Source organism: Gymnoscopelus braueri (assembly GCF_963280865.1).
Source record: "Gymnoscopelus braueri genome assembly, chromosome: 16".
Taxonomy (NCBI): Eukaryota; Metazoa; Chordata; class Actinopteri; order Myctophiformes; family Myctophidae; genus Gymnoscopelus; species Gymnoscopelus braueri.
In genome coordinates, this window is record NC_137616.1 from 34652028 (window position 1) to 34666887 (window position 14860).

Below are 14860 nucleotides of genomic sequence, written 5' to 3' on the forward strand. Positions count from 1 at the left end.
CAGTGGTTGTCAAAGATTTTCATCAGATAATCAGGGACCCCCAAATTAAAATATATATTTGTCCGTGGACTCCGATCTGAAAATATTTTGCTCCAGGGACACCCATACCAGATTTGTGTAATTGTGTTGTTACAATCATTTTTCAAAATTATTCCACATTTTGCACTTTTTCCCCCAAGATGTTTTGAAAATAGCAGATCTACATGCTCACGAGCTACTTGCTTATTTCTCTCACACAACCTGGCAAAGCCGGTTGCGTAGCGCAGACGCAGAGTGGGCGTCTCGTTGTGCTTCTCTCCTCTCCTCTCACAGCATCAGCTTCATACATGACTTCAGAACCACCCAAACTTACCGTAGTACCTCACCGGCTGAAACCCTTCGTATCCCGGGCACTTTTGGCCGACCAACATGACGGAAAGCTCCTTGGCGAACAAGCTGCTGAACGGAGACGCCTGTCAGCCGCGGACCACCTCCAACGGCAAGCTGCCGAGTAAAAATGGCTTCGTGAAGAACCACTGCCTGTTCCAACGACGGCAGCAGTCGCAGAAGTATCGCCGCCCGAGGGAGAAGGTGAGGCCCCCCGGCATACAGCCGGCTGAACACCGCTAGTAGACCCGTTAGACCCCGAGGGAAGGGAAGGGCCAACAGCAGAGAGACAACGGGTCTGTTGATAAACAGCGGTGGAAGAAGTACTCACGTTTTGTTACTTAAGTAAAAGTACCAATACCCGCAATGTAGAAATACTCTGTTACAAGTAAAGAGTCCGAAATTCAAAATTTGACTTGAATGAAAGTACAGAAGTATTGGTATAAAAATGTACTTAAAGTACCAAAAGGAGAAAGTATCCACTCATTATACGGAATGTCCCATTTCACAAGTTTTCAAATGTATAAAATGTATAGCAAATCTTTTGAAAATAGCAGAGCTACAAGCTCACAATGTTGTGATCTTGTAGATAGGCTATTTTCAAACAGCCAAAGTTTAAATAGTGCTGAAATGGTTAATGTATGTTTTGTAATAATGATCAAAATCTACAAAGTAACTAAAGCTCTCAAATAATTGTAGTGGAGTAAAAGTACAACATTTGCCTCTGAGATGTAGTGGATTAGAAGTAAAAGTGCTGAAAACTGGAAATACACCAGTAAAGTAAAAAATACCTCAAAATTGTCCTTAAGTACATTACTTGAGTAAATGTACTTAGTTACTTTCCACCACTGGTTTGTAGAAAATGTGTGGAAAATGAAATAAAGACATATTTTTATTCAACCACGTGAATACATTGGATAAGTTTCCTTTCGGGGTCTAACATAACATTTAGATGAGCTTTTGTTTTTGTTTACAGAGCTAGTGACAACTCTTCCCACTTGAAAGTGTACATGGGACGTTAGTTTGCCTTAACAACTCCTTGAGTACACGTACAAAATCTACTCTAAATGGAAAATTATAGCCATCTAGCTATAGCATGGCTATCCCTTACTTAAATTAGTACTTATAAATATATTACACAAGCCAAGTATTCGTTTTGAACCATTTCATACAACACGTCTAGCCTTGGATCAAGTCTATCATAGATGTATTTTATCGATTTTGACAAAATCGATAAAATACATCTATGATAGACTTGATCCAAGGCTACAACACCTATAGTGTTTTGACGTGTGTCTGTGGCATGCTTCTTGTACTATCTAAGCTTACCTGACTGTGCTTGTAAACATAATGTTCAGTTGTCCACACTGACACACTCATATTGCCCTCCAGTTGTTATCATGCATACAGTTTTTCGTTTCACTGTAAACTCATGAACTGCACACAGGTGCATGCTACCTGATCAGGGATGATTGTAGTGGCAAGGTGCTGGTAATCCTACACCTTGTTGTTATTTTGCATAGTGTGTGTGTGTGTGTGTGTGTGTGTGTGTGTGTGTTTTGTGTGTGTGTCTGTGTGTATAAAGGGGCTGGTCTCTGTTTACAGTCACACTAGCATGGAGAATATCCCCTTGTGTAATGTAACCAGAGGAGTTGCTCTGTCTCCTGGGAGGGGAGGACAGAAGGTCTACTCCTACGTTTCTCTCTGCAGGGAGAGGAATGTCTTTTGGTTGGGAGAGAGAGGGTGTGGTTCTTCTCCCCAGCCTGGAATTCATTGCAGAAACACCAGGAGATGCAAGCATCTTTTGATGTTTTCTTGTAGAGCCCGACTGATGCATGATTATTGGGAGCGGGAATGCCGGAATTCTGATAGCGAGATATCGGCCAACATTCTTTATTTATCACACATTTATTGTACTTTCCACACATGACATGGCATGAGCACACAAACAATGTTTCTGAAGAAATATGCTCAGAGAATCTGCTTTGATTTCAGAGCTCTCTGGTGTTGATGTTATAGAGTGCTCTGATATCAGTTAATTTACAAATGGCCAGAGTAGATCATCTTTAACTAATTCATTCAATTGAACATTAATTATGAATAATTAATCTCATGTATAAAGTACAAACATGATTATTAACTACATATAGATGTACCAAACGAGCTCCAGCCATCACATTTTGCAACGCCTTCCTCCATCACTGTTGTCACCATTGTTCAGATGGATACAGGGTAGGTGGGCACTAGGGACATCTGGGCACCTCGATGTAAAATTGGCTATTTTGTCCAAAATGTTAAAAAATGAAATATTTGAAAATTTGTTAAGTAATGTAAAGTATATATGATGTGAACATGCACGGTACATCATTATCAGACTTAACTGTATCCTTCAACTTCTTGTTTATGCCCCAAAATAACTGGATATACAGGTTTTGTTGCAATTTGTAATTCATTTAATTGTCACATGTTTAAGCATGTTCTAATCATGTATACGCTACTTTGCTTTACTTAAAAACATTTTCCAAATATTTTATTTTGTAACATTTTGGAAAAAAATTACAATTTTACATCGAGGTGCCCAGATGTCCCTAGTGCCCACCTATCCTGTTACCTTTCAGATGCCCGGGCAACCAAGCTTTTCACTCGGAATGATCAGTGTGCGCTCTGAGTGTTCCCAGAATGCAGCATCATACATCTTTGAATGACGACGCTCCGAGCGCTCTGAATGTCCGGCGCTGTCAGAGCGTATTTCCGAATGCACCACTGTAGCCTAAAGATTGTAAACAAGAATCCCCCCCGCTCCTCAATCAACGCTGTGAAGTTCCAAACTGCTGTCAATGCCCCTAACAAATGATGGGTTTAAGTTAGGCCACTTGTTAACATTCAAACTTGACATAAAGCAATACAAGTTTGAATTCGTAAATGCCTTGATGTAATATATACATTGGTGCGCCTACTTGACGCCTTCAGTATGGTTTTAGCCGTTGTAAATAATGGGTGCATTTGATTACGCGAGCATCAGACACTTTCAGTGTGTCAGGTGCTGTGTGCTGTTCATTTACGCTCATTCTTTCCAATGTGGCCAAAGTTAGAGGGCAGAGCTGGAAGACATGTCAAGTCTGTCCTGTCTAGGGAGGCACAGAAACGGACACCTAGGTTGTGGGGGTTGATAACAGCTCATATTACGCCGCTCAATTCTGATTGGCCAATCACGGCATTCCAGTGTTCCACACAGAATTTTCTGAAACTATTGGGGGTGGGGGGGGGGTACCTCGATATTTATGCCAAATATCTAAATAGCGATACAATAGTCTAAACAATAGGACTATGGGTTCGCACACTTGTTTTATATTTTAAGTGTAGCAACAGTGAAAACTAGGCAATTCAAACGTTTACTTTAATCTGACCACAGAGTATCATTCTGTGCTATTAGGGGTTAAGTGTCTTGCTCAGAGACACTGGTATACTGGCCAGACTGGGGGGGGGGGGAGACCAGTGACCTTCTGATTACTTCTAAGTAGCCGTGTAATAAGTAGGGATGGAGATTGTTAATATTGATGCCTTTATCGATCCTTGATGCCACTATCGATACTTTTCAATTGTTTGGTGGGAAGACAAAACGTCAATAAATTCTTCACAGAACTGTATTGCTCTTTATGTCTTAACTTGAATGAATGGAGTTGGCGAATGTTAAATATATTTTGGCCATCATTAAACACAATTCATTTGTAGGCGTTCCAAATGTTCTTTCTGTCAGACAGAAGGCAAGTGACACTTTCCTAGTTTGGCAAAATGTGCTAAATATTTAAGGAGCTGGTTTGTTTTTGTTTCAATATGTCTGTTGACTTAAGACGAAACTAAAACGAGGGGTCGCAGATTTGATGATGATGTGGATGATGTCATTAGTAGACTACACTGTATCAGATTGCAAACTAACAACGTGTCACATAGCAATATGTTATTAGCTTGTAGATCCTTTTTGGGGGGGCGGGAGTCACGCAACTACAGAGTATACTTTTTGATGTGCAATGTTGAGGTTGAGTTGCGTTGGTATGGTTGATATTGATGTTGTTTCAACTGAATTCTAAAACTATATTAGACAATAAAACCTTTATAGTCCAGTGATTTGATTAACGGAAATGACAAGACTCGTCTCTCGACACACATCCAGTGTGTATATAATGTCCATTGAGATAGTGGTCTAGTTAGTATGTTCTTCAGTATAATTGCTGGCCTGTTTCTGTCTATGCAACTGTTTCAGTTATTTTGACTCCTTTTATAATGAACCTGATTCCCTGAGTGGAACTAAATGTATTCCTGGGTCTATGGCCTCTAGCTCAAAAGGCGTAACAAGTTCTGCTTCAGTGCTTATTGGTAAAAGTATTACAGTTTGCTGAATTAATGCCTAATATAGGCCCATAGGAACTAGGGAGTCAAAAGGAATAATAGAAGCAAAGGTGAATAACTTGCACAATGTTGACATACAGGGACTTTGTCGAGATAAGAAAGATGTTACAGTTCCCAGCCATGACAACACAATCAATAACGCCTCGATGAAGACGTGCACAGGAGAGGCAATTAGTTGGCAGATGACTTGTTTACTTATTTTTATCAACGTAGCTTCATCACTTATAGTAGGCACTAGTAGGCAGTGTGCCAGGTGCTAGATAAGGTTTCTATGGATTGAATGGAACACCTTTGGTACCTTCAACAGGTGAGCATGTGACAAATGAGTGAACCACTTGAGTTTCACACCCGTTAAATGTAGCACTTGACATGACATGGCTCTCTTTGCATTCTAGAATTCTGGTGGTATAAAAGTAGGGATTTAGGTCAAAATGTGTGCATCAACTCAGTCAGGATGATCAATTTATGGAATTAATGCATTAAAAATTTAATCTATTTGAATCAACTTCTCATGTCAGGTACGGTTCTTCTAGCAGGTGAGTTTATTTGTGATTTGGCTTCGTTAATGACTGCAGACAGGGAGACACACGCACACACACGCACGTCGCACACAAATACAAATTCGCTGCGCTTTGCCACAGGGTATAACGGTTTCTCAGAACGGGACTCTGGACACTCTCTTTACCACAGAATATAACGGTTTCTCAGAACGGGAGCCTGGACATGAAAGTGGCTTTGTGCTGCTTATAGACCTTGCAGGTTTAGGTTTGAGTCAGGAAACAAACTTAAGGTGCCTGGTGGGCTATAGTGAGACCAATACATGGAGTGCTTTCAGGATTCTTTGGAAAGAGGGGTATGTGCTACACACACACACACACACACACACACACACACACACTTACTTTACTCATGCCTCTGAGATCAGGAGTGTTTCTTGTGATTGGTCACATGTGCTGTGGTTGCTTAGCTGCAGGGTAATGAGTGACGGACATCATTTGATTAGATCTGTGCTTATAGACCTTACAACCAGGCTACAGTTTAGCTCATAGCCTCATACATGGTGATGTCCAGCATATTGCTTTCTTCAGTGGATTGTTCAAGTAGCACATAATGAGACCGTAATGAACAATAGCTACTTCCTGGCCACTTTATTGGCAAGAGAAATGCTTTGAATCACTCTCAGTGACTACTACTGTATTTTACAGTCCAATGCTGTTTGTGATTTGACACAGTTAGAGCCTCCAGTCCCTCCACCCTCAGTCGAAATAACAGTAGAGTTAAGCCGTTACCTAGAGAACGAACTGCCTGCAGAAGCGCCCTGAGGCTTCTGATTCTGCTACTTGGTCTAAGCGCAGAGCATTGTTCTTACCTTTCAGTCAGTGAACTGTGAAAGCCTGCCTCGGTTATGAGTGGCCTCTCTGTGGGTTAACTAATTGCAATGGCCTCTATTTGGCCTCCGGCACTGAGGTGGAATGAAGCCGTGAGACAGTGCCCTGTCAGTGACGTTGAACTTGGTTAGCCCTGGTCTGATTAGAAATGCTTGTGTTTTCATTCTTTTTATGCACAACACCATTGTACAACGAAGTATGAAATGCGACTCACTCAGGTATTTAATCAGACTAATTGATTTAGTAGTTGATTATAAAAAATAAAAAAAAATAAACGTTGATTGGTTGATTAGATTTTTCGATAAATCGGAAAAGTACCGTAACTGAACTAATAATGACCTGTTTAATACATGAAATATGACACTTTTGAAACTGACACCGTTGCTATTTAAATAACCGGGGAAATGGTTTTACCGTCACACGGCCCAACACTAGAGTGCATTTGTTTTTGTTAATATCAAGAGACTTGTCTCTAACACACAGTTGTCTTCCTTTTGATTTGTCCCAGAAACGGAATGGGGTTCATAACCCCGGCCTGTACAAGAAGCCCTTCGCGGAGTCGTTTGAGGAGACTCCTCTACTGGTGGCTGTGCTCACCTACATGGGTTACTGCATCCTGACCATCTTCGGCTACCTCCGGGACTTCATGCGCCTCTGGAACATCGAGAAGTGTCATGTGGCCCAGGAGAGAGAGGAGCAGAAGGTAGAATGCTAAAACAAACAAAAAAAAATCTTCATTCATGTATTTAAACACTGTGTCAATACTGTTGTTTTCCAATGCGGTGTCATTTCAGTTCAAGCCGTTAATCTGTCGTTATAGATACAGTATAAAGAATATAAATAGTTTTCCACAATGAGGTTTCTTTTTTGATAAAAACTGTCAATTCAGAATAGAATATGCTGTTTTTCTACGGTTGACCATGATGTGATAAAATGAAACTCTTGTACCGGTCTCCTGTACCAGCTACTGAATGTTTGCTTGTCTTTCACACTTGCTTCACACCCATTTGACCTCGGTCAACATTGACATTGAGCCCGGTCCCTGTTGTAGCATTGGTGCATGTGAAACTGACTGGCACAATGCACTATTGCAGGCATTTTAGTCAAGTGATCTCAGTCAAGGCGAAGTCCACACAGACGTAACGCTTTGCATTGACCGTATTTTACCATGCTATGACGCTACACTATGGCCTTGTCAGGAGGAACATGACATCAGACGTTGCAACATGTGTGTGAGAGTCCTGACTGTTTGCATTTCCTCAAAAGGGTACATAACCTTGCACTTGCAACCAGGAAGAATCTGTCAGGAATGCCAGATATTTTGCAACCACCAGTCTCCCTAAAAAAAGACTGGTGGTTGAAAAACCCCCTTCACTTTTGATTGACATGTTGACATTTCTCTCTAATAGGTCCATTCAACCATCTCACAACAAAAAAGAAAGACGCTAAATTCTCTAGAGTATGCTCTGTAGTTTCTCACACATTTTCTTCCTCTCTTCGGTAGGACTTTGTCCCATTGTATCAGGACTTCGAGAACTTCTACACCAGGAACTTGTACATGAGGATCAGGGACAACTGGAACCGACCCATCTGTAGTGTCCCTGGGGCGAAGATGGACCTGGTTGAGAGAGTCTCCCATGACTACAACTGGACCTTCCAGTGAGTCACCCAACTGTGTGTGTGTGGGTGGGTGTGGGTGTGTGGGTGTGTGGGTGGGTGTGGGTGTGGGTGGGTGGGTGGGTGGGTGGGTGTGCGTGCGTGCGTTTGTGTGCACGCCACGCACGTGAGTGTGTTTGCATGATAAGGTGTGGTTGATTCTTCAAGGAGAGTTTACATTATACTGTACCTTCCTGTGTGCTATCTCTAGTGCAGGATTTTTGTGCTTGCGGTCATTGCCTTATTTCTGCTGATAAGACTGAGGAAACATACGGTTCAGTTGAAAGTGCCTGTATCTGTCACATGGTCAGTGCTGTGTTGGAATGGAAAGTCTGTAGGCATTATTCATCAACCGCAAAATAACACACAAATCTATATGGATAACAACCTTTTCACATGTACTCTTTTACACCTATACATGTGTAATGTGACAATCAAATGGAGTTGAGTTGAGCACAACCTAATATACAAGATGGAGAATAATTACCCTTAGACAGTATGTAGTCTCTTAAAACACTTGTGCATTTGGTATGATTGATGACTAATTGGTGCAGTATTCATCTAGTTGCCTAAGATAAAAGATTAAAAGGTGTGTGTGTATGCACAGAAGCTTGAAGAGAGGTTTGGTCATGGTGGGGAGGTGAGCAACATACCTGTAGATAATAAGCAGGATTAGGTTCACTATTGGCACACTGACTGTCTGATTTACCAGACAAGAACCGTCATACTGACGGTTGAAAGTGGTTAAACTAGGCAAGTCGCCTTTCACAGAAACCTGCTAAACCGTGCTCATCAATGGAGCATCCCATTCACAGCAGCATGTCGAAAGCCAGAGAACTGACTGGGTTATGTTAGGCCAACAGGTCTACAGTTACAAGAGACAAATGACTGGAATAGTAATAGACTTCATATAATTAGTTCATCCTATATTCATGTATGTATATACAGTATGGCACCAGGTTGTTAAATGTGATGTCTTTGGTACTGTGCATGACAAACTCTATACAATAGACCTTTTTTTGTTTTCCCACTGATGAGATCTTTATGAATATGTAAAACCTATGAATGTCATGCTGCCCACTGGCATTTATAGTCTGTGCACATTGACTGACCGGACTGATTGCCATACTAGGAATGTTGGGCTCATGAATGCTTATTTATACGCTGCCTACTATTGAGTTTGGCCTGCTGGCAATAGATTGACTGGAATGGCCATGCATAACTTGCAGAATGTTTTCCTGTGCCAGTCTTTGCCCCCAGAATTTTCTTTGGGGGCCGTGGAATTACCGTATGTTATCGTACAGCATGTTACCAAACAAAGTCGTCATTAAATGAGGAAACCTTCTGCCAGACATACAGGTTATTATGGGGCTCTGATGGGGCTGAGACCTTGCTCAATTATGAGTCATACATCATAGATACTGTACATCATAGTCATAGACAACTGACGTCATAGGTAGGTAGGGCTGTCACGATTACAAATTTAAGTTGACGATTAATTGTCACTCAAATAATTGCGATTAGCTATTTAATTGAGTGTTTGGCATTGAACATTTGGAACATATGAAAAAAATTGCACATGGGGTAGATATGACAAATAACTGAAATATACAAAGAAATTATTGACATATTTAAATATTTTATACATGTAAAAATTGCAGAAATAGCAGATCTACAAGCTTACAACGTGTCACGAACACGTTGTAAGCTTGTAGATCTGCTATTTCTGCTTTTTTTAATATTTTAAAAGGTGTGAACATTTTTCGATTATGCAACATTTTTCGATTATGCAACATTTTTCGATTATGCAAAAATGATTGCGATCATCTCAAATAATTGTGAGTAGACGATTATATAATAATTATGACAGGCCTAGTCATAGGTGACTCAGATCACATCACAGGCTGGACTATCCCGAGATCCACATAATTATTATTTTTCATTTCCTTATTATAACTTTTACAAAAGCAACGATAAACAATCTCTGTTGTTTTCTTCCTCAACACCTTCCCCCCCTCTGTGGTTTCCACATATCTTAACTTAGTTTGTGATATGATCTGTTTCCTTGTTTCAAACAAGATTGTTGTTTTCTTCCTCGACGACTCCCCCTCCGGGGCTTTCTTCACATCTGAACTATGTTGGCGATATCATCTATTTCCTTGTTTCAGCAATTACATTCACGTGTGTCTTGTTGATTAGATCCTCCTTGACTTGACTACTGGCACTAAGTCAGCATTATAGTGTGACGGATAAACACACACAAACACACACACACACATACGCACGCACGCACGCAACCACAGACACACACCATTATGTAGTCCCCCCTCCAATTTAAAGGTGGGGTACATAAAGGTAAATCATGGACCCAGGAAGAACTGACACAGTTTTGTTGTAGACCTCCAGAGCTCAATGAGTGTCGGTGCCCTATGTGTAGGATACATGATGAAGTTCTATTAGCCAAGAGGGCACGGAGTAACAGAAGCACTGCAACATCTTATAGGCAACCTGCCACCTTGGCAGACGTTTCTACTTTCTAGTGTTCTTGAGTTTTGTCAGAGATGCTAAATCTCTCTCCCCCTTTCCTTCTCTCTCTTTCTCTCTCTGTCTTTCAGGCACACGGGTAAGGTAGTGAAAGGTGTGATCAACATGGGATCTTATAACTACCTTGGCTTTGCTGAGAACACTGGGCCCTGTGCTGATGCTGCTGTAGAAGTTACTCAAAAGTATGGCGTTGGAGTTGGCAGCACCCGCTATGAGTTGGGTAAGGACAAACACGGCTTATTTCTACTGTATGCTTTAACATCATCTGACAAGGGCCCCATGCACTTGACATGTTCACTTAACCCATTAAGACCTGGAACGCATCTGTGTCACTTTTTCATTTGAGCTAAAAATGCATTATTTTACACTTTGGCTATTCAAAAATAGCAGATTGCAGCGCTACGAGCTTTTAGATCTGCTATTTTTGAAAAATCGTGAAAATGTGTGCAAATCTTTGAATATATTGTTTTAAACTCATTTGTAACTCAAATCTTTGCTTCTGGGGGTCCCTGGAACAACATATTTTGAGATGGGGGTCGGCGGCCAAATACATATAATTTTGGGGGTCCTTGACATGCAAAAGTTTGAGCACCACTTATATAGAAACATACGTTTTTTTTTTCAGAATACTGTTGGGATTTAGAAGACATTCGTAGAATCGGCCTCAGGTCTTAAAGGGTTAAGTGACTTAATGCTTTACTGTTAAGGTAATTGTTAGCAGTGCTACGGCAATTTAAAGGATTATATTTTGTTCTTATAGCCTATGAAAATTCCAAGGCTGTATTCTTCAGCTTGCTTCAGCATGCTTCTCCTACTTAGAAGTATTGTCCATCGGGCCAAAATAATAGCTTATATCCAGAAGAAGAAAGTGGGGAGCTGGGAGTGTTTTTTTTGAGGCACAGCAAGATTGTCGAGTAGAAAATATAATGACACGGTGGAGACCAGGGGTTTTCACATAGCCCTGTCACAATTATTACATCATCGTCTAATTGCAATTATTTTATATAATCGCAATTCATTTTTGCATAATCGTGTTAAAAAATGTCATATTTTAGAAAAATTACAAAAATAGTGGAAATAGCAGATCTACAAGCTCAAAACGCGTCGCGACGCGTTTTGAGCTTATAGATCTGCTATTTCCACTATTAATGTTTATTTTTAAGTATAAAGTAATTAAATATGTGTTATTTGTCATATCATAATGACTTTTGTTTACGAAGGCTAAAAGCCAAACAGAAATGTAATTTTTATTCACAATGTTCCATTAATGTTCGACGACAGAAACACAATTAAATCGTTAATCGCAACTATTGAGTGGCAATTAATCGTCAACTTAAATGTGTAATCGTGACAGCCCTAGTTTTCAACTGGTGGTCCGTGGAAGTATTGCGTGTGGTCCCTGATCATGCATTCAGTAATGTCGGAAAGTTTGTTAGTTAAATTTGATAAATTTATTTTCCATTATTTTCATTCTTTTTATTTTGGAGAATTTTAGTATTTTGGTATTTGAGGACCGAGGAATTAAAGACATTATCATCATTATCAGTGGTCCTTTTGAGGAGGCTTATGCTTCAATTTCAAAAGCACTTCAAGCTTAACAACTGCAAAAGAGGATCAGTTCATTGCCATGTCCACAGACTAAGAGGCACATTTAACACAGTCCCTTGTGAAGTTCTGGAATTCCCAGAGCTTACAGTAAGAGCTAAATGTATTTTACCTTTTGTAACTACGCATCTCTGTGACAGTAGTATTTTCACGCTGGCATACCTGAAGAATATGTACAGGGCAAGGTTCGAGACAGAAAATGACTCGAGACCCCATTATAGCCAAGAAGAGACAGACATGGACCACCTGGAATCATGTCACGGTCCATGGACCACTAGTTGAGAAACAGTTCACTCAATGACCCGGTGACCTAACGATGACGCGTCAATGTCGTTGACAGCAGTTACTGGGAAGCACGAGGAAGCACGAGGTCAAGAACATCCATAGAAAAGGGAGTTAGAATCTCAAGAAGAGGAAGTGTTCCCGGATTGCCTTAGTTATCATTATTTGGAAATGTGCCCATGTAATAGCATGTGTCTGCTCACTCACACATAAGTGTACAAATCAGTATATCAATGAACATGAGCATAATATTTAGCATGTCATTATTTAAGAACATGTGTCCATGGTAGGCCTGTCCCCGACTAAGGATTTGTTTAGTCGAATCTATTTGGCGACTAATTGCCAATAGTCGACTGGCAGTTGACTAATAAAAAAAAAGGGCCAAAATACCTTTTATTTCAAAGGGCCAAGTCTACACAGTTTGTTTTGTGTCTCCAGCAGAGTTTCTAGTGTCTCTATCTCTCTCTGGAAGAGGTTGCACATGAACTCTGCAGCCGCACTGAGGCGCTCCAACACAAACAATACCAATACAAAGACGAGGAATAAAGAATAAAGTGGAAGTTACGTGTGGTTGCAGGTGTAGACTTGGCCAAAAAACTATTTAAAAAATTTTTGGCCATTAAAAAAATAATAATAATAATCGACTAGAGTCGACTAAGAGACACGCAGTCGACTCGGACCCCCCGCGACTAACCAGTCGACTTAGTCGAGGTCAGGCCTAGTCCATGGACAATTGGTTGTCTTATAAAGAGTTGCGTATTTTAGTTCTTATAACTATCATAATCATACAGTGTTATAAGCGGATTATAATGCGTTATAGACATGGGATGCATTGTAAGTTTGACCAAAAACACTTATCTTCGCCCATATCCCCACCCAACACAACAGTGGTCCCATGGTTGATTCTTAGTCAGGGTGGTGGTGCCTGGTTCACAATCAGTTGAAAACCCCTGGTGTAGAACACACCAATACATTAGCTTTGGAGCTTTCAAGCCTTGTTAGTTTTTATGCCTTGGGCACTGCCTGCAGACTGCTTTTTTTGAGCCGCTATTGTTTAGTTCTGTTGGTTTTGTCTATTTATTTTGTGAAAGAGAACAGGAGATTATAACTAGGTACAGAGGCTGAATGTAAATAGCAGGCTAACCCGAAGGAGACTGTACTGACCTCTGTTTAATACTATTATGCAGAGGTTTGTGAGTAAAACCAAAAGAATTTCTAAAAATGGCGTTCTACGTAGGTATGACGAACTACCATTGCACACCTTTACAACTGTACTACATGTACAAGTCACAACAGTGTGGTGAGTCATGATTACTGACGCGTTTGCTTTTGTTGTCTGCAGGAAACTTGGACATCCACGAGGACTTGGAGCAGCTGGTTGCCAGGTTCCTTGGCGTTGAGTCATCAATGGCCTTTGGCATGGGCTTTGCCACCAATTCTATGAACATTCCTGCTCTTACTGGGAAGGTACGCAATTTCCTTTGTCTCCTGTTTGTAAAAAAATATATTGTTATGGGGCAGGCACGATAGACAGGGGGATGAAGGCCTTTCTTATAATGGGGGGAAACAAATAATTCCTGTCCGCTAGTTCCATGTTCTTTTCAGCTCCAGGCTTTATTTGACTTAATATTTTTGACGCTCGTTGGACGCACACTTGATGACGTCAACAAGTGTGTTGATCGACACTTCAACAGCGACTCAGCGAAAATATATTGTTATGGGACAGGCAGGATAGGCAGGGGATGAAGCCATAGAATATGCTACTGACGTCGGAATTGAACCGACAACCGTAGCATATGCCCCGGTTGAGCTGCCAGGGATCTACTTCATTTGACTCTTTCTGTGTTTTCCTTTATCTCCCACCCGGCACATATTCCTTATCACCTTGCAGTTTCTCTACTTAGCATTACTACAACCAGTTTTATACTTAGGCTCTGTGATCATTACCTGAGGTTATATGACTTAAGATTTCCTTATGAGTCAATATCAGCCCATTTTCTATGCAAGGTGAAAACAGGTTGGGTTTCCAGTTACATGGGGAAGCAGTCCACAAAGGGTTCAGACTGTTCCACAACACATCAGCTTCCGCCCCCGTTCTCAAAACATTCCGAGTTCAGGGGTGGGTCGCTGCAGTCTGTGTGTGTGGTATGTGGTTCATGTTAGCTGTTCTCACTCTTAACCCCAATGAATCAAGTGCAACACTTCTCACTTCCCCTCTTCGTATACAGCAGAGGCGTTTTAGATTAGGTGTTTGGACAGGAAGTACAGGGAGTCGCTCGCCAAAAATAACTGATTTCAAGCTGAAGCAATGCATTGTGTAATGAAGTATGATTTCACTTTTAGGGACACATTTCCTGGCAGGACCGATTCAGAAAAAAACAAAACTTAACTTTCAACCTGGCGTCCCTACTTGGGCATGCCATTACAGGCGAAAATGTTTGCAAAATGTCTAAAATGGTGAAAACTGCAGATCTAAGCTCACAACGCTGATGTGCTATGAGCTTGTAGATTGGCTATTTTCACCACGTGCCACTGTCGTACGACTAAGTATGAAATATGGCTTTACCACTTAAACCCTCAATTCAAAAACCTCTTTGCCGAAGATATCCGAT

The 14860-nt window shown here is 40.9% G+C and overlaps 1 protein-coding gene across 1 annotated transcript in view; it reads left to right on the top strand.

Annotated features, from left to right (window-relative positions):
* The first annotated feature begins 300 nt into the window (after positions 1–300).
* The window catches only part of sptlc2b (serine palmitoyltransferase, long chain base subunit 2b), a 33430-nt gene continuing 18870 nt past the window's right edge, over positions 301–14860 (top strand). The window contains exons 1-5 of the mRNA XM_080453870.1: positions 301–570; positions 6670–6864; positions 7666–7820; positions 10433–10581; positions 13591–13715. Coding sequence (XP_080309996.1) covers positions 409–570; positions 6670–6864; positions 7666–7820; positions 10433–10581; positions 13591–13715 — 786 coding nt within the window. The 5' untranslated portion in view covers positions 301–408. The remainder of the gene's footprint in view (positions 571–6669; positions 6865–7665; positions 7821–10432; positions 10582–13590; positions 13716–14860) is intronic.